The 23819-nt window shown below is 38.2% G+C and overlaps 1 protein-coding gene across 1 annotated transcript in view; it reads left to right on the top strand.

Annotated features, from left to right (window-relative positions):
- MEIKIN (meiotic kinetochore factor) overlaps positions 1-23819 on the top strand; it is a 104683-nt gene that overhangs the window by 55140 nt on the left and 25724 nt on the right. The window contains exons 8-10 of the mRNA XM_021084744.1: positions 1764-1834; positions 13928-14008; positions 16618-16737. Of these exons, the coding sequence (XP_020940403.1) occupies positions 1764-1834; positions 13928-14008; positions 16618-16737 (272 nt within the window). The remainder of the gene's footprint in view (positions 1-1763; positions 1835-13927; positions 14009-16617; positions 16738-23819) is intronic.

Raw genomic sequence — 23819 nt, 5'->3', positions numbered from 1 at the left:
GAGAAAAGTAAAAGTCAAGAATGACTTTTAAATTATAGGTTTGAGCCACGTGATGATTGGTAGTATCATTTCTTGAGATAGGAACAATTGTAAGGCCGAGTAGGGTAGGAAAATGATTAAGATACTTTAGTTTGCACACATTAAATTTGATCTGTCAGCTCATGTACATGATGTTGCATGAAAGAATACAGACTTAAGCATGTGTATATTCATTTATTCCATTTATATGAAATTCAAGAACAGGCAAGAGTCTTCTGGATGACAGAAGTCAGAATAGTGGTAATCTTAGGAAAGGGGGTGCTGACTGATAAAAAAACATAGGAAACTTCTGGAGTGCTGGAAATATTTTATGTCTTGATCTGATGATAATTATATGGATAGTACATATACATATAAGATTTATTCCCATTACTGTATAAATGGAATACCTTAGTAAAATAGTAAAACATTAAGAGGCATATTAGCCATCAACTGGAGAGAAAAGCAGTTTGTGGCACCGGATTCTGGAGTGTGGGGCAGAGACTAGGGCTGTAGATAACTATTTAGAGTAAGATGCAGATGTTTTGAAACCATAGAGTAGACAAGTCGCTTAGGAAGAGAGAAGAAATAGAAGAGAGACATATAAAAAGAACGTAAATGGAACATTTCAACGTATAATAGCACCTATAACAAAAGCTTCCAATAAATAAATAAAACAAGGATTGTTGACTGAGAATTCTCACAACCAAGACTTAACCTGGTCCTCCTCCTCCTCTGGCCTCCATCTCAGCAAAGGCAGCTTAGTAAACGGAAAAGTGGGGCTCATCCTCAGCACCTTCCCATTTGTCATTCCGATCTCTAATCTCTTACCAAGTCTTGGTACTAATTCTGTTTTTTACAGAACTCTCAAACTTCTCTCTACATTGGGAAACAAAGATGAGAGGAGTGGTTAGCCTCAAAGGTTGCTAGATTTAGCATATGCAGATACACAATGCTTGGCAAAATTTGAATTCAGATAATTAGTAATATAATTAGGTCACAAACATTGCATAGTCTTGTACTATTACATGGAAAACACTAAAAAAATTTGTTGTTCATCTGAAATTCAGATTTAAGTGGGCATTCTGTATTTTATCTAGCTAATAAGCCTCTGCCATGAGGCTGGAAATATGTAAGTAATACAGGGTTTATAAAAACAAGAATTTGTATATCAAGGTAGGAAGCTTGAGTTTTAATTTGAGGGCAGTGGAAAGCCTTTGAAGGGTTTTAAGCAGATGATATTAGATTTGTTTTTTAGGTATACTGTGTGGACAGTGGACCCTTAAGGGGCAGATTGAAAAGCTGCTGGAAGCTATGTAGCAGGAAGGAGAATGGGGTACAGATAAATTTTCTTGTGAGATTAAAAGAGGCCTGAGTATGTTTTAAAAGTGCTGGTAGAAAACTTGCAGTAGAAAGGGAGAGAATGAAAATATAGGACAGTGGAAATGAAAGGACAATTAATGAAGAATTCTAATCACATGAATCTTTCTCTACTAAATGAAAAGTAGATTTTTTATATATAGTTGATTTACTTTTATGAAACCTGGAGCTCTTGAGATATTTTTAAGAATCCATTCTTCTTTCTGTAGCAAGTCAAATTACTCAACACATATTTTCTTCTAAAACTATTACAAAATCACAGTTATTAAAATCAGGGTTTTTTTTCAAATTTGAGTTTGCTTTTCTGTACTTAGAGTTAACAATAGGTTAAATAATGAAAACACTAAAATATATTTTAATTATAGATAATGCATCTTGTGAAGTTTTACTTGCTGAGAAAACTTATCCTTCATCCTCTGAAAAAATGAAGAAAAAAGCAAGTATTGAAGCAGAATAACCTCATAACCATAAGTTTCATTAATATAGGACATACTTTTTATAGGAATTATTTTTCAGCTATTTAAGCCAATATTGAAAACATTTTTGGAGTTTAATACTTAGATTATATTATTGTTATATGAATATATATATAAATTTAATGAAAGAAGATTAAAATTTACAGTTTTTTCCAGTTTCTTTTTGGATGATTGGATGTCTTTTAATAATTAATTTAAAGTGAAAATAACACATTTGCTTGGTAGCCAGAGCAGTGGTTTATGCTAAGGAATATTTGTAAATCAGTACATTAGGCCTAGAATCCAAAAGTCTTTGGGGAGGAATTCAGACTTTATTTTGTATATAGCACGAGCTATATTTGAGTGGCTATTCAATGTAAAGCATTATTCTAAGGACTTTTCATTAATTATATTTTTTATAGTGTTCCAGTCAGGTAAGTTTTTAATTTGTTTGTTTTATAGCTATTTCATACCTGAAAAAAATGAGGTTTACATGTTAACCAGTATGCTTAAGGAATTGTAGCAGGTCTTTCTGGATCTAAAACTTATACTTTTTCCACTATACCATACTATCGTTATATACATTGGGGAGCACATTGAAAGAGATCAAGAATGTCAGCAGGAAGATTCATTAATATGAAGTTGCGAAGATTTTTGGTGGGAGATTGTGGTGGCTTTAACTAGGATGTTTTGTAGGAGAGACAGGAAAATATGCATGGATTCAAGATAATTTTGCCTGTACAGTTTATGGATTTGAATATAGAGGATTAGAGAGTGAGAAGTATCAAGAAAGACTTCTAGGTTTGTGTCTTAAGCAGCTTTAGTGGTAAAGGTGCTGTGTAATATGATAGAAAATACAGGAGTTCTGAAGGCACGTGAAATGAAAATGTGGGAAGGGCCATTGCCATAAGACTGGAGGTCAAGAAAACATAAGAGGAGTGTACAGTATTACAGCTATGTTAAAATTCATGGTAAGGGGTTAAATCATGAAGAAAAGAGAATCTATAGAGTAAAGAAGAGAAGACGGTCCAGGATCAATTCTTGGAAAACTATACAATCAGTAGAAAAGGAAGAGTTGAGAGTAGGGTGGTAGCGGGGGTTGGGGGGGGGGGAATAAACAGAATATGGTATCATAGAAGCTAAGGGAAGAGAGCTTTTACTCCTAAAAGAGAGAATGATCAATTATGCTGAATGGTACTTGGAGATCCAGTGTTATAAAGAATTTTGAAAAACTTGAAGACTTCCAGTTTCTGGTCCAGCATGCTAGGGATTTAGAAGTCACTCCTCTGTCCTAATAATGAGTAAAACAAATTGAACAAACTGAAAAATCTCAACTCTTTATAGATCTGTCACAGAAGTAAGTAAGGTCACTTGGTTATCTGTACACCAAAGCATGAACAGACAAGACAGGCGATTATAGAGAATAATATCTTAACCACAGCAGAAACACATAAACAGAAACCTTCCTGACAATCAGTGCTGAGGTGGAAAAACCAAAGTGTGATTGAAGAGTTGCTGGAGGCTCTAATGAACAACTCTGAAAGTTAAAAATTCAAGAGTGACCAATCATCAGAGGGACCTCCATACTTTGGTCAATTTTACTTCCAGAAACTCTACTACATGCCTACAGTGAATATCAGAGAAAAATCCCCTCATGCTTTTAGTAATGAGATGAGAAAGGAACCATTTTGAGATATATCAGAGTATTCTGTTCTTCTTAACAAAGCCTGTACTCAAGAGGAAGTATTTTATGAGAGCCTAATTTTCTGGGGTTTTATCAGAGCCTGACTACCTGGTGAGGGGAAATACCTGATTCCAGCCAGCTCTCCCCTTCCAAGTGGAGAAAGGAAATTAGTCAACTGAAGTTCCTTCTAGCCTTCCTTGTGGAGGGATAGAAGTACCCAGTGACCACATCATGTCTCAACTCAGGGGGAGAAACAGCTGAGAAGAGCTGGTGATGTTCACAGTCTAGGAGCACAGGCTCAACATAAGACTAAGACCTAATTATAGGACGATAGAATCCTTCCCCTATCCCCATGACTTACCACCGCATTCCTTAAGAATGTTTAACACAGTTGCTATTACACCGGACATCATGTCCACCTTTTAGCTTTGGATTACAAGGCATATTAACAAGCAGAAATCACTGTTTGAAGAGACTGAATAAGTGGCAAAACCAGAGTCAGACATGGCAACAGTTTTAGAATTATTAGGCCAGCAATGTAAAATAAATACGACTAATATGCTAAGGAAATTATCAGAAAAAGTAGACAACATGCAAGAAAAGATGGATAGGGCATTCCCATTGGGGCTTAGTAGGTTAAGAATCCCACTAGTATCCATGAGGATGCGGGTTCGATTCCTGGCCTTGCTCAGTGGGTTAAAGGATCCATTGTTGCCATGAGTTATGGTTTAGGTTGCAGACGTGGCTCACATCCCGCATTGCTGTGGCTGTGGTATAAGCTGGTAGCTGCAGCTCTGATTTGACCCCTGATCTGGGAACTTCCATGTGCTATGGGTGCAACCCTAAAAAGAAAAAAAAAATGGAAAAGATGAATAATATAAGAGATGGAAGTTATTTTAAAAAATAACAATGAAGAAATGCTAGAGATCAAAAACACTATGGAAGGAATGAAGACTTATTAGTAGGACTCATTAGTAGACTAGGCACAGCTGAGGAAAGAATATCTTGAGTTTGAGGACATGACAATATAAACTTCTCAAACTGAAGAGCAAAGAGAAAAAGAAGACTGAAAAAAAAAGTATTCAAGAACTGTGGGACAACTACAAAAGGTATGACATATACAAAGTTGGAATTCTAGAATGAGAAGAAACAGAGAAAGAAATAGAAGCAACATTTTTAGCAATAATAACTAAGAATTTCTCCAAATTAATGTCAGAAATCAAAGCATAGTTCCAGTAATCCAAGAGAATACCATCCAGGATAAATGCTGAAAAATCTACCTATAGGGAGTTCCCGTTGTGGTGCAGCAGGATTGGTGGCATCTCTGCAATGCCAGGAGATAGGTTTAATCCCTGGCCCAGCATGGTGAGCTAAATGATCTGGCGGTGCCACAGATGTGGTGTGGGTCACAACTGTGGCTTTGATGTGCTCCCTGGCCCAGAAACCAAGAAAAATAGAGATGACTCAAATTAATAAAATTATAAATGAAAGATGAGACATTATAACTGATACCATAGACATACAAGGGATCATAACAGACTTCTATGAATAATTACACATAGCAAATTAGATAACTTAGATGATGATGGATAAATTCCTAGAAACGTACAATTTACCAAGACTGAATCACAAAGTAATAGGAAATCTGAACAGATATTTGCCAAGGAGATTAAATCAGTAATTTAAAATCTCCCAGCAAATAAAGGGGACCAGGAGTTTCCACTGTGGTGCAAAGGGATCAGCGGTGTCTTGGGAGCACTGGGACACAGGTTGGATCCCTGGACCAGCACAGGGGGTTAAGGATCTGGCATTGCTGCAGCTGCAGGTCAGATCTTATTCCTGGCCCAGGAACTGCATATTTGCTACAGGGCAGCCAAAAAAAGGGGGGAGGGACCAGATGGCTTCACTGGTGAATTCTACCAAATATTTAAAGAAGAACTAGTACTAGTCCTTCTCAAACTCTTCTAAAAAGTTGAAGAAGAACACTTCCAAATTCATTTTGTGAAGCCAGTGTTATCATAATAATAAATCCAGATTAGGACTTTGAACAAAAAGAAAATTACAGGCCAATATCCCTAATGAACATGGATGTAAAAATCCTCGACAAAATACTAAGCAGGAGTTCCCATCATGGCGCAGTGGTTAACGAATCCAACTAGGAGCCATGAGGTTGTGGGTTTGATCCCTGCCCTTGCTCAGTGGGTTAATGATCCAGCGTTGCTGTGGCATGAGCTGGCAGCTACAGCTCCGATTAGACCCCTAGCCTGGGAAATTCCATATGCTGCAGTAGCAGCCCAAGAAATGGCAAAAAAACAAACAAACAAAAAAAAAAAAACAAAAAAAAAAAACTAAGCAAATTCAAGGACTCATTAAAATGGAACTCAAGAAATCAGGCTCCCTGATTTCAGGCTAAACTACAAAGATACAGTAAAATTAACCATTGTGGCTCAGTGGTAACAAGCCCAACTAGTATCCCTGAGGATGCAGGTTCAATCCCTGGCCTTACACAGTGGGTTAAGGATCCAATGTTGTGGCGAGCTGTGGTATAGGATGCAGACATGGCTCGGATCCTGTATTGCTGTGCCCTGTGGCGTAGGCTGACAGCTGTGGCTCCAATTCGAGCCCTCTAGCCATGGAACGTCCATATGCCTCATGTGTGGCACTATAAACCAAAAAAAAGAAAAGCTACAGTAATCAAAACAGTATGGTACTGGCACAAAAACAGAAATATTGATCAGTGGAACGTAATAGAATTAAACCTAAGAACTAATGGTCAATTAATCTATGACAAAGGAGGCAAAAATATACAATGGAGGAGAGACAGTCTCTTCAATACGTGGAGCTGGGAAAACTAGACAGCTACATGTGAAAGAATGAAATCAGAGCATTCTCTAACGCCTTACACAAAAATAAGTTCAGAATGGATAAATGACCTAAATGTAAGACTAGATACTATAAAACTCCTAGAAGAAAACATAAACAGAACTCTTTGACACAAATCACAGTAACATCTTTTTTTATCCACCTACTAGGGTAATGAAAATAAAAACAAAAGTAAAAGAATAGTACCTAATTAAACTTAAAATTTTTTTGCACAAAGGAAACTTAAAAAAATGAAGAAACAACCCACTCAGTGGGAGAAGAATCTTTGCAAACAAGCAACTGATGAGGGATTAATCTCCAAATATACAAACATCTCATAGTTCCTGTCGTGACTCAGGGGTAATGAACCTGAATAATATCTATGGGGGATGTGGGTTCAATCCCTGCCCTCGATCAGTGATTTAAGGATCTGGTATTGCTGTGAGCTATGGTGTAGGTCGTAGATGAGGCTCAGATCTGGCATTTCTACGGCTGTGGTGTAGGCCAGCAGCTGTAACTCTGATTGGACTAGCCTGGGAACTTCCATATGCCATGGGTGCAGCCCTGAAAAAAAATATACACATATTTTTGATGTTTGTACATATATATATATATATGTATATGTGTGTGTGTGTATATATGCATACACACACACACACGCAAATATCTCATGCAGCCTTTTTTATGTAAAAAAAAAATCCAATCAAAAATTGGGCAGACAAAAAAAAAAAAAAAAAAAAGGAGTTCCCGTCGTGGCGCAGTGGTTAACGAATCCGACTAGGAACCATGAGGTTGTGGGTTCGGTCCCTGCCCTTGCTCAGTGGGTTAAGGATCCGGCGTTGCTGTGAGCTGTGGTGTAGGTCGCAGACGTGGCTCGGATCCCACGTTGCTGTGGCTCTGGCGTAGACCGGTGGCTACAGCTCCGATTCAACCCCTAGCCTGGGAACCTCCATATGCCGCGGGTGTGGCCCAAAGAAATAGCAAAAAGACAAAAAAAAAAAAAAAAAAAAAAACAGTTCACTGTCAAGGAGGAAAAACTCAAAAAAAAAAAAAAAAAATGGGCAGAAGATCTAAATAGACATTTCTCCAAAGAAGATATACAGATGGCCAACATACACACACACACACACACACACACACACACACACACACACGAAAATATGCTCAACATCACTAATTATTAGAGAAATGCAAATCAAAACTACCACGAGGTATCAGCTTACACCAGTCAGAATGGCTGTCATCAAAAAGTCTACAAACAGGGAGTTCCCATTATGGCTCAGCAGTAACAAAGCTGACTAGTATCCCTGAGGATGTGGGTTCGATTGCTGGCCTCGTGGAGTGGGTTAAAGGATCGGGTGTTGCTGTGAGCTATGGTGTAGGATGAAGACATGGCTTGGATCTGGGGTTGCTGTGGCTGTGGTGTCGGCTGACAGCTGCAGCTCGGACTCAACCCCTAGCCTGGGAACATCCATATGTAGCCCTAAAAAAAAAAAAAAAAAAAAAAAAAAAAAGTCTACAAACAATAAATGCAGGAGAGGGTGTGGAGAAAAGGGAACCTTCCCACACTGTTAGCGGGAATGTAAATTGGTGCGATTACTATGGAGAAAAGTATGGAAGTTCCTTTAAAAACTAAATACAGGAGTTCTTCATGCAGTTCAGTGGGTTAAAAACTGGACCTGGTGTCCATAAGGATGTGGGTTTGATCCCTGGCCTCACTCAGTGGGTGAAGGGTCTGGTGTTGCAGATTAACAGATTATCATACCACTATATTATTATAATGTTGGTGATGATATAGAAAAATGGGAACCTTCAAACATCCTGGTGAGTATAGCTGATTTGTAAAACAATTTGGCTGTTCTTCAAAATTTTATAAACATGGAATTACCACAGGACTCAGCAGTTCTCCTCTTGGGTTTATACCCAAGAGAAATAAAAGCATACATCTTCATGAAAACTTAATACATAAATGTTCTTGGCAGCATTTATTTTTTTTAAAAAATTTAATTGAAATATAGTTGATTTACAGTGTTGTGTAAATTTCTGCTGTACAGCAAAGTAATTCAGTTATACATATGTATACATTTTTAAATATTTTTTCTATTATGGTTTATCAAAGGATATTGAATGTAGTGCACTGTGCTCTACAGTAGACCTTGTTGTTTATCATATAATTGTTTGTGTCTGCTAACCCCAAACTCCCAGTCTACTTCACTCCCCACCTCCCCCTTGGCAACCACAATTATGCTCTTTATGTCTGTGACTCTGTTTCTGTTTCACAGATCGGTTTATTTGTGCTATATTTTAGATTCCACATGTAAATGAAATCATATGGTATTTGTCTTTCTTTTTCTTTTTGCTTTTTAGGGGCCACACCTGCAGCACATGGAAGTTCCCAGGCTAGGGGTCGAATCTGAGCTGCAGCTGCTGGCCTATGCCACAGCCACAGAAATGCAGGATTTGAGCCAGGTTTTTAACCTGCACCACAGCTCATGGCAATGCCAGATCCTAAACCCACTGAGCAAGGCCAGGGATCAAACCCATGTCCTCATGGATCCTAGTTGGGTTCGTTATGGGTGAGCCATGACAGGAACTCATGTCTTTCTTTTTCTGATTTACTTCACTTAGTATGATAATCTCTAGGTCCACCCATATTGCTGCAAATGGCATTATTTCATTCTTTTTTATAGCTGAGGAGTATTCCATTGTACATGCTTACCACATCTTCTTTATCCATTCATCTGTCCATGGAAATTTAGGTTGTTTCCAGGTCTTGGCTATGGTGAATATTGCTGTTATGAGCATAGGGTACATGTGTATTGTTGAATTATGGTTTTGTCCAGATGTATGTCCAGAACTAGAATTGCCGGATCGTAGGGTAATTCTATTTTTAGTTTTTTGAGGAACCTCCAACTAAGTTGCTGTACCAACTTACATTCCCACCAACAGTGTAGGAGGGTTCTCTTTTCTCCCCATCCTCTCCAGCGTTTGTTTTTGGGGGCTGTTTAATGATGGCCGTTCTGACTGGTGTGAGGTGATAGGAACCTCATTGTAGTTTTGATTTGCACTTTTGTAATAACTAGTGACTTTGAGCACCTTTTCATGTGCCTGTTGACCATCTGTATTTCTTCTTTGGAGAAATGTCTATTCAGGTCTTTGCAGAATTTTCTCTTAATAGCCAAAGATGGAAACAGCCTCAATGTCCATTTCCTGATGCATGGATAAGTATAATGCAGTATATCCATACGATAGAATACTATTGGCATTAAAAACCAATGAAGCACCGATACATGCTAGAACTTGGTTGAACCTTGAAAAATATTATGCAGTGCAAAGGAAGCCAGTCACAAAAAACCAATTATTATATGGTTCCATGATTCGTAAGAAATATTCAGGCTAGGCAAATATATAGACAGACATATATTAGTGGTTACTTAAGACTAGTGGGGACAGAATGGAAGTTGACTGCTTATGGTTTTGAGGTTTCTTTTAGGAGGGATAGAATGTTCTAAAATGGGCCACTTAGGAGGAGAAAGGGATAAGAAAGTAAGTATAATGATGGATGGTGATACATAAGGAAGGAATAATACAGGAGAAAGATCCTGGATGAAGATAGCATGAAAAAAAGATTAACATGGTAGGATTAGAAAGTTTGAGATTTCAATGATGAAGAAGTTTATTTCATGAAGGTAACTGAGCAGGGGTTGGAAGGATATCAGAAGCTATTTGAATGGCGATTCTGTACTTTCTGTTGATGGCAAGGGCTAAGTTTGATCATAGTGTGACTGAAATGGCGTTAGGGGAAAAGGTTATTGGAAATGCAGAGGTCAAGCAACTGAGAGGCCTGTTGATTGGCTGATTATCCACTTGGATGATAAAATTGCTGGGGATGACAGGAGTGAGAGAAAAGGCTGTATGCAAGGTGTGAAATTATCAGTGGAAGAAAGGAGTCAGTAGACTTCTTTGTACCTCACTCTTTGCTTCATACCATTGTTCTTTCCTTTCCTTGGAATATACCTTACTGCTTCCTTCGTCTCCCCTTTCTCTGTCATCCTTCTAATCCGCTTACCCCCAACTCAAAATCTTGTCTTTCTTTCAGGACTCAACTTGCAGATTGAATCTCATCAGTTAGGTTGATTGATTTAAACTTGGAATATTATTATAAACACATCTTGAAAGCATAAGAAAAGTCATATAACTTAGGACAAGCAGTCACTGAACAGTCTGCAGCTTTCAGTGCAGGGACTAGTTGGTAAAGCAATACACTTTTTTGTAGTTGCAGCTCCCTAATGTCTTAGAAAGGACCTTTTCTTTCTTAAATGAAGATTATTGCACAACAAAAACACCTATATAAATATATTTAATATTTTCTCTAAAATTTAGTTTTAGTTTTAAAAAGTGTTAAATAAATAGATGTTATCATTTGTTTTCTTTTCACACAACACTGGGAGATGTTACCTTGAATGCGGTAGGGCAATTTTTTGAGCTGAGTATATTTCAAACTATTTTGTCTTTTTTTTTTTTTTTGTCTTTTTTGTCTTTTTAGGACTGCACCCGAAGCATATGGAGGTTCCCAGGCCAGGGGTCTAATTGGAGCTGTAGCCACTGGCCTACGCCACAGCCACAGCAACGCCAGATCCGAGCCACGTCGGTGACCTACACCACAGCTCATGGCAACGCTGGATCCTTAACCCAATGAGTGAGGCCAGGGATTGAACCCACCATCATATGGTTCCTAGTCGGTTTCGTTTCTGCTGCACCATGATGGAAACTCCTATTTTGTCTTTTTTAAAAAATGTTTATTATAGTTGGTTTATAATGTTCTGTCAATTTCTGCTGTACAGAAAAGTGACCCAGTTATACATATATATACATAATTTTTTTTCACATCATCCTCCATCGTGTTCCATCACAAGTGATCAGATATAGTTCCCTGGGCTGTACAGCAGAATCACAATGCTTATCCATTCCAAATGCAATAGTTTGCATCTACTAACCCCAAACTCCAAGTCCATCCCAATCCCTCTTCCCTCCCTTTTGGCAACTACAGGTCTGTTCTCCATGTCCATGAGTTTATTTCTTTCCTATAGATAAATTCATTTGTGCCACATATTAGATTCCAAATGTAAGTGATATCATACGGTATTTGTCTTTCTCCTTCTGACTCTTCACTTAGTATGAGAATCTCTAATTCCATCCATGTTGCTGCAAATAGCGTTATTTTTTATGGCTGAGTAATATTCCATTGTGTATATGCACCACATCTTCTTAATCCATTCATCTGTCCTTGGACATTTAGGTTGTTTCCATGTTTTGGCTACTGTGAATAGTGCTGCAATGAACATAGGGGTGCATGTATCTTTTTTAATGAAAGCTTTGAGTATATGCTCAGGAATGGGGTTGTTGGATCATATGGTAGTTCTATATTTAGTTTTCTGAGGTACCTCCATATTGTTTTCCATAGTGGTTGTACCAATTCACATTCCCACCAACAGTCATTTTGTCTTTTAACAGAGTTTTTCCTTAAATATGTAGAAAATCTTACATTTTTAAGAATAATTTTTAGCTTTTAAGTTTAAAACTTTATTTCAAGTTGAGGGAATAATAGAAATATATATATATTCCACTTAAATTATAACAATTATAATACACATACATATTACAATATAAATAGGACATCTGAGAGGTGCTACAAATGTCTTTATAGCACTGTGAAATGTGTTTTATGATTGTAAATTTGTTTTAGCCTGAAAAAGATCCTAAAGCTAGAGATAAAAATTTTCAAACAAAGTTAAGTTCTTGTCATCTAAACATCAAGCCTCCATCATCTTTCCAGTGGAAAGATGTTGTGGAAAACAGTGCAGTTAAATCAGGTGCCAAAGTTTTGCTGCCTCAGCCCCTCAAACTTGTATTGGTAAGCACTAGCATTTTATTAACTAATTCTTGAAAAGACTATAAAAAGAAAATGTACTTACTGGAAAAATACACATAATTTCTTAACAAATCTAGGAAAAAATACAGAGAAGCTATATACTTACAGCTATATACAGGCAGGTGTTTTTTGTTTTGTATTTTTGTTTTTTGTTTTTTTGTTTTTGGCTGCCCTCATGTCCTGTGGAAGTTTCCAGACCAGAGATTGAACTTGTGCCACAGCAGTGACCTGAGCTACTGCAGTGGCAATGCCAGCTCCTTAATCCACTGTGCCACAAGAGCAGTCCCAGGCAAGAGTTTTTCAAATGGAGTGACAATTGACAGTTTTGTCATTGGGACCACTGGTAGGAGGATATTCAAGCAGAATTAAGTCAAGTGGCATATTGGAGGGGGTAATACTTGAGAAAGGAAAGCAGGAAGGAAGCGGGATTGGGCTGGAATAGCTCAACCTTCAATGCAGATCTGACAGAAGCTCTCCCAGTGGGGAGATCTGGAGCAAAGATTGTTCAGTAAAGGAATACTGTTGGGATGCTATGCTGAGATGTTGGCTGAATCTTGCCCGAGAAGATGATGGCCTCAACTTGTAGGGTGAAGCATATTATAAAAATGTTTCGGCTGGGAGCTACTTGCAGTGAAATAACATGTTTTTTGTTCAAGGACATCTGAGCAGAGCACCTCTGTGCTTGCCACAATGGTAATTATAGCTGTCATTGGGCATCTCCTACCTCCTGGCATCCTAGGTTCTCTTTACAAGTACTATTTGTAACCTTTGCCTGGAAATCCCTAGGATAGAATAACCCCCATTTTCCAGATGAAGAAATTAAAAGAGTATGTACCCTGGAGTTCCAGTTGTGGCTCAGCGGGTTAAGAACCTGACTGGTATCCATGAGGATGTGAGTTTGATCCCCGGCCTCGCTCACTGGGTTAACGATCCCATGTTGCTGTAAGCTGCAGGGCAAGTCGTAAATGTGGCTGGGATCTGGTGTTGCTGTGGCAGTGATGTAGTCCAGCAGCTACATTTCCAATTCAACCCCTAGCCTGGGAACTTTCATATGCATGGGAGCAGCCCTAAAACGACAAAAAAAAATTTTTTAAAGCTTATATACCTAATAAATAAGAGAACTAACATATTTAGTGTACTAGATAAATATATCCATAAAATTTTTTGAACAAAATTTTCCTAATGAATATTCCAGCATATATCTTGAACAAGTAGTTTAAGAAAGTTTATCCAGAAAGAAAAGAAAGCGTGCAAGAAAGAAAAGAGGAGAGAAAGAAAAAAGAACTATAACACAACTTCCCGATGATGTTCTAGTTTTGAGTTTGGGTTCCAGACTTGGCAGCATATAATGACACCATTCGAAGCGATTTATTAGTTATACCACATAGAGTTATCTTGGAAGTTGTTTGACCTAGCTCAAGGCAGAAAATTCTTTAGTTACCTGTCTAGTAGTTTAAAATTTAATTAACAGATTAAAACTTTATTACTGTTAAACATTATGATCTAGTATGCTATTTTAAATTTTTTGTTTTTACTGCATTAAAGTAATTTATATTTTCTGTATTCAATCCCCTATTTCACAAAATATACTGAAAGAATACAAATTCCAGTACTTCTGATAAGAAAAGCAGAGGCCTGTTAACAAGTACTCCATCTTCCCAAACAGCTGGTTTAGCGGTAAGTATCATCAGCATTTGGCACGTGTCGTGTCTATTTTTTGGCTCCCCGCTCTCCTCATTATTCTGTTTCTGTAAGACCAGGGGAATATGCACATAGACTATAATGTCTTTATTTTCTGTTGCATAAATATACTTTCACCTGAAGTACTCTCTATGCTGCTATATATGAAAGAGATTATAATACTACACTACCAACTAAACATGTTAGTTCTCTAAATCATTAGGTATGCAATCTTTTTTATTTTACTTTAAAAAATTTTTATACTACAGTCTAACTTAAGAACATTGTTCATAATCCCATTAGCAGTCACTTATCATTCTTCCCATCTCATCCTCCAGGTCTGGGAAATTACTAATCTACTCTCTGTCTCTTTTCATGTTTGTGGTCAGTTCATATAAGTGGTATCAGATAATATGTGCCCTTTTGTTTCTGGCTGCTTTCACTTCTAATATTTTGAAAGATTCATCCATGTTAGAGTGTCTGTCAGTACTTTGTTCCCTATTTATGGCCGAATAATACCCTGTTGTAAGGATAGACCACATTCTGTTTACTAATTCATCAGTTCATGGGCATTTGGATGAACAATAGTGCTATGAATGTTCATTTACAAGTCTTTTTGGATGTGTTCTCAGTTTTCTTGGGTATATACATAGAAGTGGAAGTAGACGTAATGGGTTACATGGTAACTGTATGTTTAACACTTTTGGTAATGGACTTTAAAAAAACTTTATTGAGGTACAATTCACCTATTTAGGGAATAAAACTCAGTGGTTTTTAGTATATTCACAAATGTGTGCCATCATCACCCGAGTCAATTTTAGAACATTTTTATGACCTTAAAAAGAAACCACATACCCTTTAACCATTACTATTATCCCCTTATTCCCACTGACTGGCCACAAGCAACCACTAATCTACATTCTGTCTCTATAGATTTCCTGGACATTTTAAATAAATAAAATCATGTAATACATAGTCTTTTGTGACTAACTTCTTTTACCTACCATAATATTTTCAAAGTTAATCCATATTTGAGAATGTATGACTACTTCTTTCCTTTTCATGGCCAAATAATCTTCTGTTATGTTTGTGGTCATTTGGGATATTTCTGCCTTTGGGCTATTATGAATAATGCTGTTTTAAACAGCATTTTGTGTGGATATATATTTTAATTTCTCTTGAGTATATACATAGCAGTAAAATTGCAAGGTTATATGGTAACTGTATGTTAATCATTAGAGAAATTGCTAGACTGTTTTCCAAAGTGGTTGAACAATTTTACATTCCTAGCAGCAGTGTGTGAATGTTCTGCTTTGTCTATATCCTCACCAACACTTAACCATCATCCATCTTTTTGGATGTGAAGTATTATCTCATTGTGATTTTGCACTTGAGCTTCTTGACCCTTTCTGTATCCTCTTTGGAGAAATGATTGCTCAGATCCTTTTTCCATTTAAAAATTAGCTTTTTATTGAGTTGTAAGTGTTCTTTATATGTTCTAGACACTAAATCCTTATCAGATAAATTATTTATTTTCTCTCATCCTGTGGCTGAATGCCAGTGTCTTTTAATAAATAAACATACTTTTGAGAACACTTAATGCTTTGACACTTTAAAGTCTATGTTTTGTTAGCAAATGAGTCTGAGACTAATTGCCCCTTGGTTCATTCTACAGCTTGCTGCCACCAAATGAGGCATATAGATTCCCCTCAATTTCAAGCTCTCTTTTCTTGACTGACGTGGCTGAAATGAGGCCAGTTGACTCAAGGACTTTGGGAGATTTTCATTTTTCCAGAGTCTTATTTTAATATGTACTTTCCTAACAGTGGTTCAAGATACACATGGTTAGGCCAGAAGTTGTTCTGTCCTCCTGTAAGGAAGAAGAGCTAGGCAAGGGCAGATACGTCCCACTCCCCACCCAGGACAGCTGATAATTCATTCTGAGCAGACATGTGTGTGTGTAGCCTAGGTTCAGGCCACATGACTCTAGTCAGATCTAGTTGTTCAGCATGACAAAGCTTGTTGGAGTCCCAACCTAAAGAGTATGAATCATGACTTCATTTTTAAGTATTTTGAATTTAATGTAGAAATATGTGGTAATTAAAGTAACTTGATAATGATATGGACATGGTGCTCAGGAAAGAGAGAGAGATTTTTAAATCTCTGGTGTTCAGTTGGTAGGCACAAAGAAAGCAAGGGCGAAACCAAAGCAGAGGCACTGGGAAAGGCCGACAGTTAAGGGAAGAGCAGGAGAAAACGTTCCATGAAGTGTAGTTGCTGCATAGATGAATTTCATTTAGTAGGCAGTTAATATATGTAAATTACATGATATTTTAACAAACAAAAATTCCTGTTTAAAAAATAATTTTAAGGTTACAGTCTTGAATTCTTCTTTATAGATACATTTGTTCCCAGTTAAACATACATCTTTTGAAGAAGATTTCTAAATATCAGTAATTGTCTTTATTCTGATAAAATTTTTCTTGTGACAAGTTCACAAGAAAATCCTTCTGTTGAGAAAGTAATTCACCTTTCTTTTAATTACTTAAAAGTAATTACTTTTGCAACATTTAACTTTTACAAAAGAGTAATATATTCTCTTATAGATTGATTTATCCTCAGTACAAAAACCATCTTTTGAAGAACTGTTTCCAAATGTCAGCAATTATGTTAATTCAAATGAAATTGTGCCTGTGTCAAGTTTGCAAGAAAATTCTTCAAATGAGGTAGTGTTTTCAAATTTTCCTTCAATTACTAAAAGAAATGATTACTATTATATTGGCTACCTTGTATATGAGGTACTTTAAGAAATCTGTAGCTTAGTTGAGGCTGATATCATCGACTTTTGGAGTCAGATACAGTTATAATTCCAAATAAAGGATACTAGGCTGACACACCCAAAACGCTTTGCATCCTCAGAACCTGGGGATATTACACAACTAGAAGAAACAGTAGTATTCTACTTTGATCCAAAACTCAGTTTTTTGTCTGTTCATATGGATCGTGGTCATCAACCTTGTTGTGTTGGAATTAATATATGGAAGGACTTTGCTCCACTAGTAAAGAACACACAAAACTCATGATTCTAAGAGGGAGGGATGGGAGTAGAGAGAGAGGATGACTGGAAAAAGAGAGAACAGAAAGAGAGAAGGAGGGGCAGGATCAAGATGGCAGAGGGGTAAAACGCAGCACTCACCTTCACCCACAAACACATTAAAAAAAACACATCTGCATGTAGAACAGTTCACACAGAACATCTACTGAACACTGGCAGAAGATCTTAAACCTCTAAAAAAGGCAAGAAACCCTCTACATAATTGGATAGAACAAAAGGGAAAAAAAAGAGAAGAAAAAAAAAAAACTAATACGGACAGAACCAGCACTCCAGAGACAGAGCTGTGAAAGAGGAAAGGAGGGAGGCCCACTAACTGATGGGGAGATCAGCCAGGACTGAGGAGGAACCCCAAAGCCTCAGAGAAAAACCACAGTAGCCCGACTGAGGAGGGCAAAGCAGAGAGAGCAGAATAGACCGTCAGTACCACAGCCCAGAACACCAGAGTCTGAGACACTTGAGCAGGGTCCAGACTCTAAGACTCAGGCTTTGGAGGTAAATTCTGGGGAGAGGGGACTAGAATTGGCTGTGTGGAGACAACTTGAGGGCTAGGGGGTGGCGGGGAGTGGAGCACCACCGCTGAGGAAGCATGGGAGGAGGCATGGGTCTGCAGGAGGAGCAAGGTGCCATTGTTGGGGAGGGTGAGAGGAGGAGGGATAGGAACACCTTAGGAATATCTTTCTGTGCCCACACTAGGGCTCTCAGGTGGCAGGGCACTTCTTACGCAGACAATGAACAGCAAGGGCAAACAGCTGTAGCCATCTCAGATTCCAGAGATGGGTGTGGCCGGCTATCACTAGGGGTCTGTGGACAGTCACCACCTGTGGCCTTGGTCACCTCAGGGTTTGCCACAACAGAGGGCACTGCAGTCGAGCACCACCCATTGCCCTCACTACCCTGGGAATTCACTCACCCCGCTGTTCCCACTGCCAAAGGCTCTGGGTGCCACCTATACCTCCTTGAGGGTTACTGCCACTTCTCAGGGCCCTGCAACCTGGCACTGGCTACAGGCCCTGCCCATTGCCTCCATCTCCCTGGAAACAAGCACAGGATGTACACTGGCATACCCCCTTTTAAGGGGATAACAGCCTGCACACCCTGAAGAAAGAGACAGCAAGCATCCAAACCAAAAGCAGCTCTCATGCCACAAAGAATAGTGAGCCCTCACAAGCTACCCAGGGGTTTTTTATGCAAGAGCATATAAATAGTCCTCTAAGACTACAGCAGATAGTTGTCTTCCCTAAATTCACTGAATAAGAAAAATATAAGCAAAATGAAGATGCTCAGGAGCCAATCCCAGTTGAAACGACAGGAGAATTCCCTTGAAGGAGCAAACAATGAAACAGACTTTTGCAGTCTAACAGACAGAGTTCAAAATGGAGGTAGTGAAAATACTGAAGGAATTCAGAGCAGATTTCTTTCCCATTTCTTCCTGGCTTAGTCTTTCTTGGAAGATTGTATCTTCTCAGAATTTGTCTATTTCTTCTAGGTTGTCCTCTTTTTTTTTTGGCTTTTTAGGGCCACACTAGTGGCATGTTGAGGTTCCCACGGTAGGGGTCTAGTCGGAGGTGATGCTGCCAGCCTACACCACAGCCACAGCAATGCCAGATCCGAGCCGCATCTGTGAACTACACCACAGCTCATGGCAATGCCGGATCCTTAATCCACTGAGTGAGGCCAGGGATCAAATCCAGAACCTCATCATTCCTAGGTTGTCCATTTTATTGGCATATAGTTGCTTGTAGTAGTCTCTTATATTCCTTTGTATTTCTGTGATGTCTGTTGTAACTTCCCTTTTTCATTTCTAATTTTATTTTATTTTTGTTTTTTAGGGCCCTCCCATGGCACATGAGAGTTCCAGGCCAGGGGTCGAATCAGAGCTGCTGCTGCTGGCCTACACCACAGCTGTAGCAATGCCAGATATGAGCCATGTTTGTGACCTACAGCACAGCTCATGGCAACAATAGATCCTTAACACACTGAGTAGGGCCAGGAATTGAACACGCATCCTCATGGATACTAGTTGGGTTCATTACTGCTGAACCACAATGGGAACTCCTTAATTTCTAATTTTATTGATTTGATTCCTGTCTCTTTTTTTTTTCTTGATCAATCTATCTTAAGGTTTATCAATTTTGTTGATCTTTTCATAGAACCAGCTCTTAGTTTCATTGATCATTTCTATTGATTTCTTCTTTTCTATTTCATTATTTCAGCTATGATCTTTATGAGTTCTTTCATTCAGTTCACTTCAGGTTTTGTTTGTTCTTCTTGTTTTAGGTGTACGTTTAAGTTTTTTATTTGAGATTTTTCTTGTTTCCTGAGGTAAGCTTGTATTGCTATAAACTTCCCTTTTAGAACTACTTTTGATGCATCCCATAGGTTTTGGATTGTGTGTTTTCATTGTCATTTGTCTCTAGGTATTTTTAATTGCCTCTTTGATTTCTTCAGTGATCCAGTGGTAGTGTAGTAGCATATTGTTTAGTCTCCACGTGTTTGTGTTTTTAGCAGTTTTTTTTTAATCATTGATTCCTAGTTTTATAGAGTTGTGTTCAGAAAAGAAGCTTGATATGATTTTAGTTTTCTAAATTTACTGAGGGTTGATTTGTGGTCCAGAATGTGATCAGTCCTGGAGAATGTTCCATGTGTGCTTGAAAAGAATGTGTATTCTGCTACTTTTCAATGGAATATTCTTTAAATATCTATTCCATCCATCTGGCCTAATGGATCATTTAAGACCTGTGTTTCCTTGTTGATTTTCTGTCTTAATCATCTGTTCCTTGATGTAACTGGGGTGCTAAAGTTCCCTGCTATTATTGTGTTATTGTCTATTTCTCTTTTTAAGTCTGTTAGCAATTACCTTGTCTATTAAGATGCTCCTATGTTGGGTGCATATATGTTTACAATTGTTATATACTTCTTGGATTGATCCTTTGATAATTATGTAATGTCCTTTATCTCTCATAACATTCTTGATTTAAGGTCTATTTTATCTAAAATACTGCTACTCCAGCTTTTTTTTTTTTTTTTTTGTCTTTTTGCCTTTTCTAGGGCCACTCCTGCAGCATATGGAGGTTCCCAGGCTAGGGGTCTAATTGGAGCTGTAGCTGCTGGCCTGCACCAAAGCCATAGCAATGCAGGATCCGAGCCATGTCTGTGACCTACATCACAGCTCACAGCAACGCTGGATCCTTAACCCACTGAGCAAGGCCAGGGATCGAACCTGCAACCTCATGGTTCCTAGTTAGATTTGTAAACCACTGAGCCACGACAGGAACTCTGTCCAACTTTTTTTGATTTCTGTTTGCTGCTCCAGCTTTCTTTTGATTTTTGTTTGCATGGAATATCTTCTTCCATCCTCTATCAGTTTGTATGTGTCCCTCAAACTGATATGGGTCTCTTGAAGACATCATATATATGGGTCTTGTTTTTGTATCCATTCAGCCAGTTTATGTCTTTTAGTTGGAACATTTAGTCCGTTTACATTAATGGTAATTATTAATGTGAATGTTCCTATTGCCATTTTGTTAATTGTTTGGGTTTTTTTTTTTTTTTTGGTCTTTTTTCTTCTTTTATTCTCTTGTGGTTTGATGAGTGTCTTTAATATTGTGTTTGGATTGCTTTTTCTTATTTGTGTGTGTGTCCAGTGTAGATTTTTGGTTTGCAGTTACCATGTGGTTTTGATATAGGAGTGTTTTAGATTGTTTTACATCGCTAGTCACTTAATTTGAAATACATTTCCAGTATGCTGCATTTTTACTCTGCTCCTCTCACGATTTTTAGTTTCAGTATCATATTTATTTGTGGATGATTTTTTGCCTGTATGTTTGCCTTTACCAGGGAGCCTTCTCCTTTGTAATTTTCTTGTTTCTAGTTGTGGGCTTTTCTTTCCCACCCGGAGTATTTTTTGTAAAGCTGGTTTAGTGTAGCTGAATTCTCTTAGCTTTTGCTTATCTGAAAAGCTTTTGATTTCTCCTTCAAGTCTGAATGAGAGCCTTTCTGGGTAGAGGATTCTTGGTTGGAGTTTTCTTCCTTTCATCACTTTAATTATAGCATGCCACTCCCTTCTGGCCTGTAGCTACTGCTGAAAAATTAGCTGATAACCTTATTGGGGTTAGCTTGTATGTTATTTATTACTTTTCCCTAGCTGCTTTCAGCATTTTATCTTTGACTTTAATTTTGGTCAGTTTGATTAATATTAGTCTTAGGTGTTCTTCAGGTTCCTTTTATATGGTATTCATTGAACTTCCTGGATTTGAGTGACCACTTCCTTTCAAATATTAGAGAAGTTTTCAGCTATTATCTCTTCAAATATTTTCTTCACTCCTTTCTCTCTCTCTTCTCCTTCTAGCACTCTTATAATGTGAATGTTGGTGTTTTTAAAGTTGTCCCAGAGTGCTCTTAAACTGTCCTCATTTCTTTTCATTCTTTTTTCTTTGTACTGTTCTGTGTTATTGTTTTCCATCAGTCTGTCTTCTGCCTTGCTTATTTGTTCTTCTGTCTCTTGTATTCTGCTATTGGCTCCTTCTAGTGAATTTTTTATTTTGGCTATTGTAATTTGAATCTCTGCTTGTTTAATCTTTAAATCTTCTATTACTTTGTTCAGAATTTCTTATAATTTATCAATCTTTGCCTCAGTTTTTTTTCCGAGATCTTAGATCATCTTTTCGATCATTACTCTAAAGTCACTGTCATGGAGGTTGTTAATCTCCAGTTCACTTAGCTGTTTCTCCGGAGTTTTGCCTTATTTCTTCACTTCACTCATATTTCCTTCTGTGTTTTCATTCTGTATGGCTTTTTGTGGGGTTTCCTTTTTGCAGGCTAGAGGGTTGTAGCCTCTTTTGCTTCTGGTATCTGCTTCCTTCTGGGTTAAGCTGATATAGGATCTTGTGGCAGGCTTCCTGATGGGAGGGACTCGTGTCTGCCCACTGGTAGGTAGAGCTGAGTCTTGTAGCTCTGATGGGCGAGGTTCAGTCTCTGGGTATGACTAGAGATGGATGTGTGCCTAGAAGGACTTTAAGCAGTCTCTTTGCTGATGGGTTGGGGCTGTGTTCCCTCACTATTGGCCTGGGGCTTCTCAGTCCTGATTGGTGGGGCTAGATTTTTTCCAAAATGGCAGCCTCCAGGGGAGTTCACACTGATCATTTTCCTGGGATGTCTGCCTCCAATGTCCTGCCCCCACAGTGAGCCACAGCTGCCACCTGCTTTCCCAGATCTTTCAAGACCCACAGGGAGGTCTCACATAGATTCTTACAGAGTTCTTGCTTTGCCCTGGGACCCAATGCATTTGAAACCTTGTGTGCACTTGCCCAGAGTGGAGTCTGTTTCCCCAGTCCTGTGGAACTCCTGCATACAAGCCCTGCTGGTCTTCAACATCACATGCTCCTGGGACTCCTCCCACTTCTAGACCCCCAGACTGGGGAACCTGATGTGGGGGTTGGATCTCTAACTCCTTTGGGAGAGCTTCTGCATTATAGTTATTTTCCAGTCTGTGGGTTACCCCCTTGGCGGATATGATTTGCTTATATTATGAGAGCTCCCTTTCTACCATCTCACTGTGGCTTCTTTGCCTTTTGTGTAGAATATCTTTTTTGGTAGTTTTCAGTCTATTTTTTTGATAGTTGTTCAGCAGTTGCTTGTAATTTTGGTGTTTTTGTGAGAGAAGTTGAGCTTAAGTCCTTCTACTCCCGCATTTTGTCCCAGTCTTGAGGAAATCCCTTTCTCCTTTAGATGACCATGTGGTGAAAGAGTTTGCTCCAGGTGACATACCCTTCCTCTGTCATATTAATTACTTACCTGTGTATTCATATTTAAGATTGTGAATCTAAAAAACTGATTGGACACTCTGGTTCCTGGGTAGAGCTTACCAACTGTGAAATTCACTGTACGATAATTTGGCCAAGCCTATTACTTGTATCAGTGACATTCGCTCTTTCCTTTTGGATGGCAGAAAGCAACATCTTTCAGTGTCTTTCCTGGAGGGTAAATGCTTCTTAGGATTGAGAGTCTCAGCATCACTTATATTTAGTACAACACCTCCCCCTTCAACTTCTGGAAATTCCTCAGAGAGGAAACCATCTGTTATACCATTTTTGTAGAAAAATCCTCTAGTCTTTTGCTTGAGTTGGGGGAAAGCAGTTACAGGAAATAAGAGAGTAGATCTGGGAATCTGGCTTCTTTCTCTTTATATAAATATAGCGTTTATAAAAAGAGAGTACACATAGTTTAAGGAAAAAAATTAATGAACACCCTTGTGCCTACTCACCATGTAGACAGTAAAATAGAACATAACAAATACTCAAATACTGTCCCCCCCAAAACCAAGGAGTCTCACTATGATTCCATTAACCCTCTCCCATAAGTAATAATTATCCTGAGGTTTATCATTCATTCCTCTTTTATAATATTTTTTTTAATTTTATTGACATATACTTGACTTACAATATTGTGTTAATTTCTCCTCTACATCAAAGTGACTCAGTTATACATATGTATTCTTTTTTAAATTCTTTTCCATTGTGATTTATCCCAGGATATTGAATATAGTTCCTTATGCTGTACAGTAGGACCCTGTTGTTTGTCCATCCTGTATGTAATAGTTTGTCTCTGCTAATCCCAAACTCCCAGTCTTTTCCTCCCCTACCCCCCACCTTGGTAACCACCATGTTCTCTATATTTGTGCATCTGTTTCTGTTT

The sequence above is a fragment of the Sus scrofa genome, chromosome 2 (genome assembly GCF_000003025.6).
Source record: "Sus scrofa isolate TJ Tabasco breed Duroc chromosome 2, Sscrofa11.1, whole genome shotgun sequence".
Taxonomy (NCBI): Eukaryota; Metazoa; Chordata; class Mammalia; order Artiodactyla; family Suidae; genus Sus; species Sus scrofa.
Note: the sequence above shows the minus strand (reverse complement) of the source record. Positions and strands in the feature narration are given on the sequence as shown.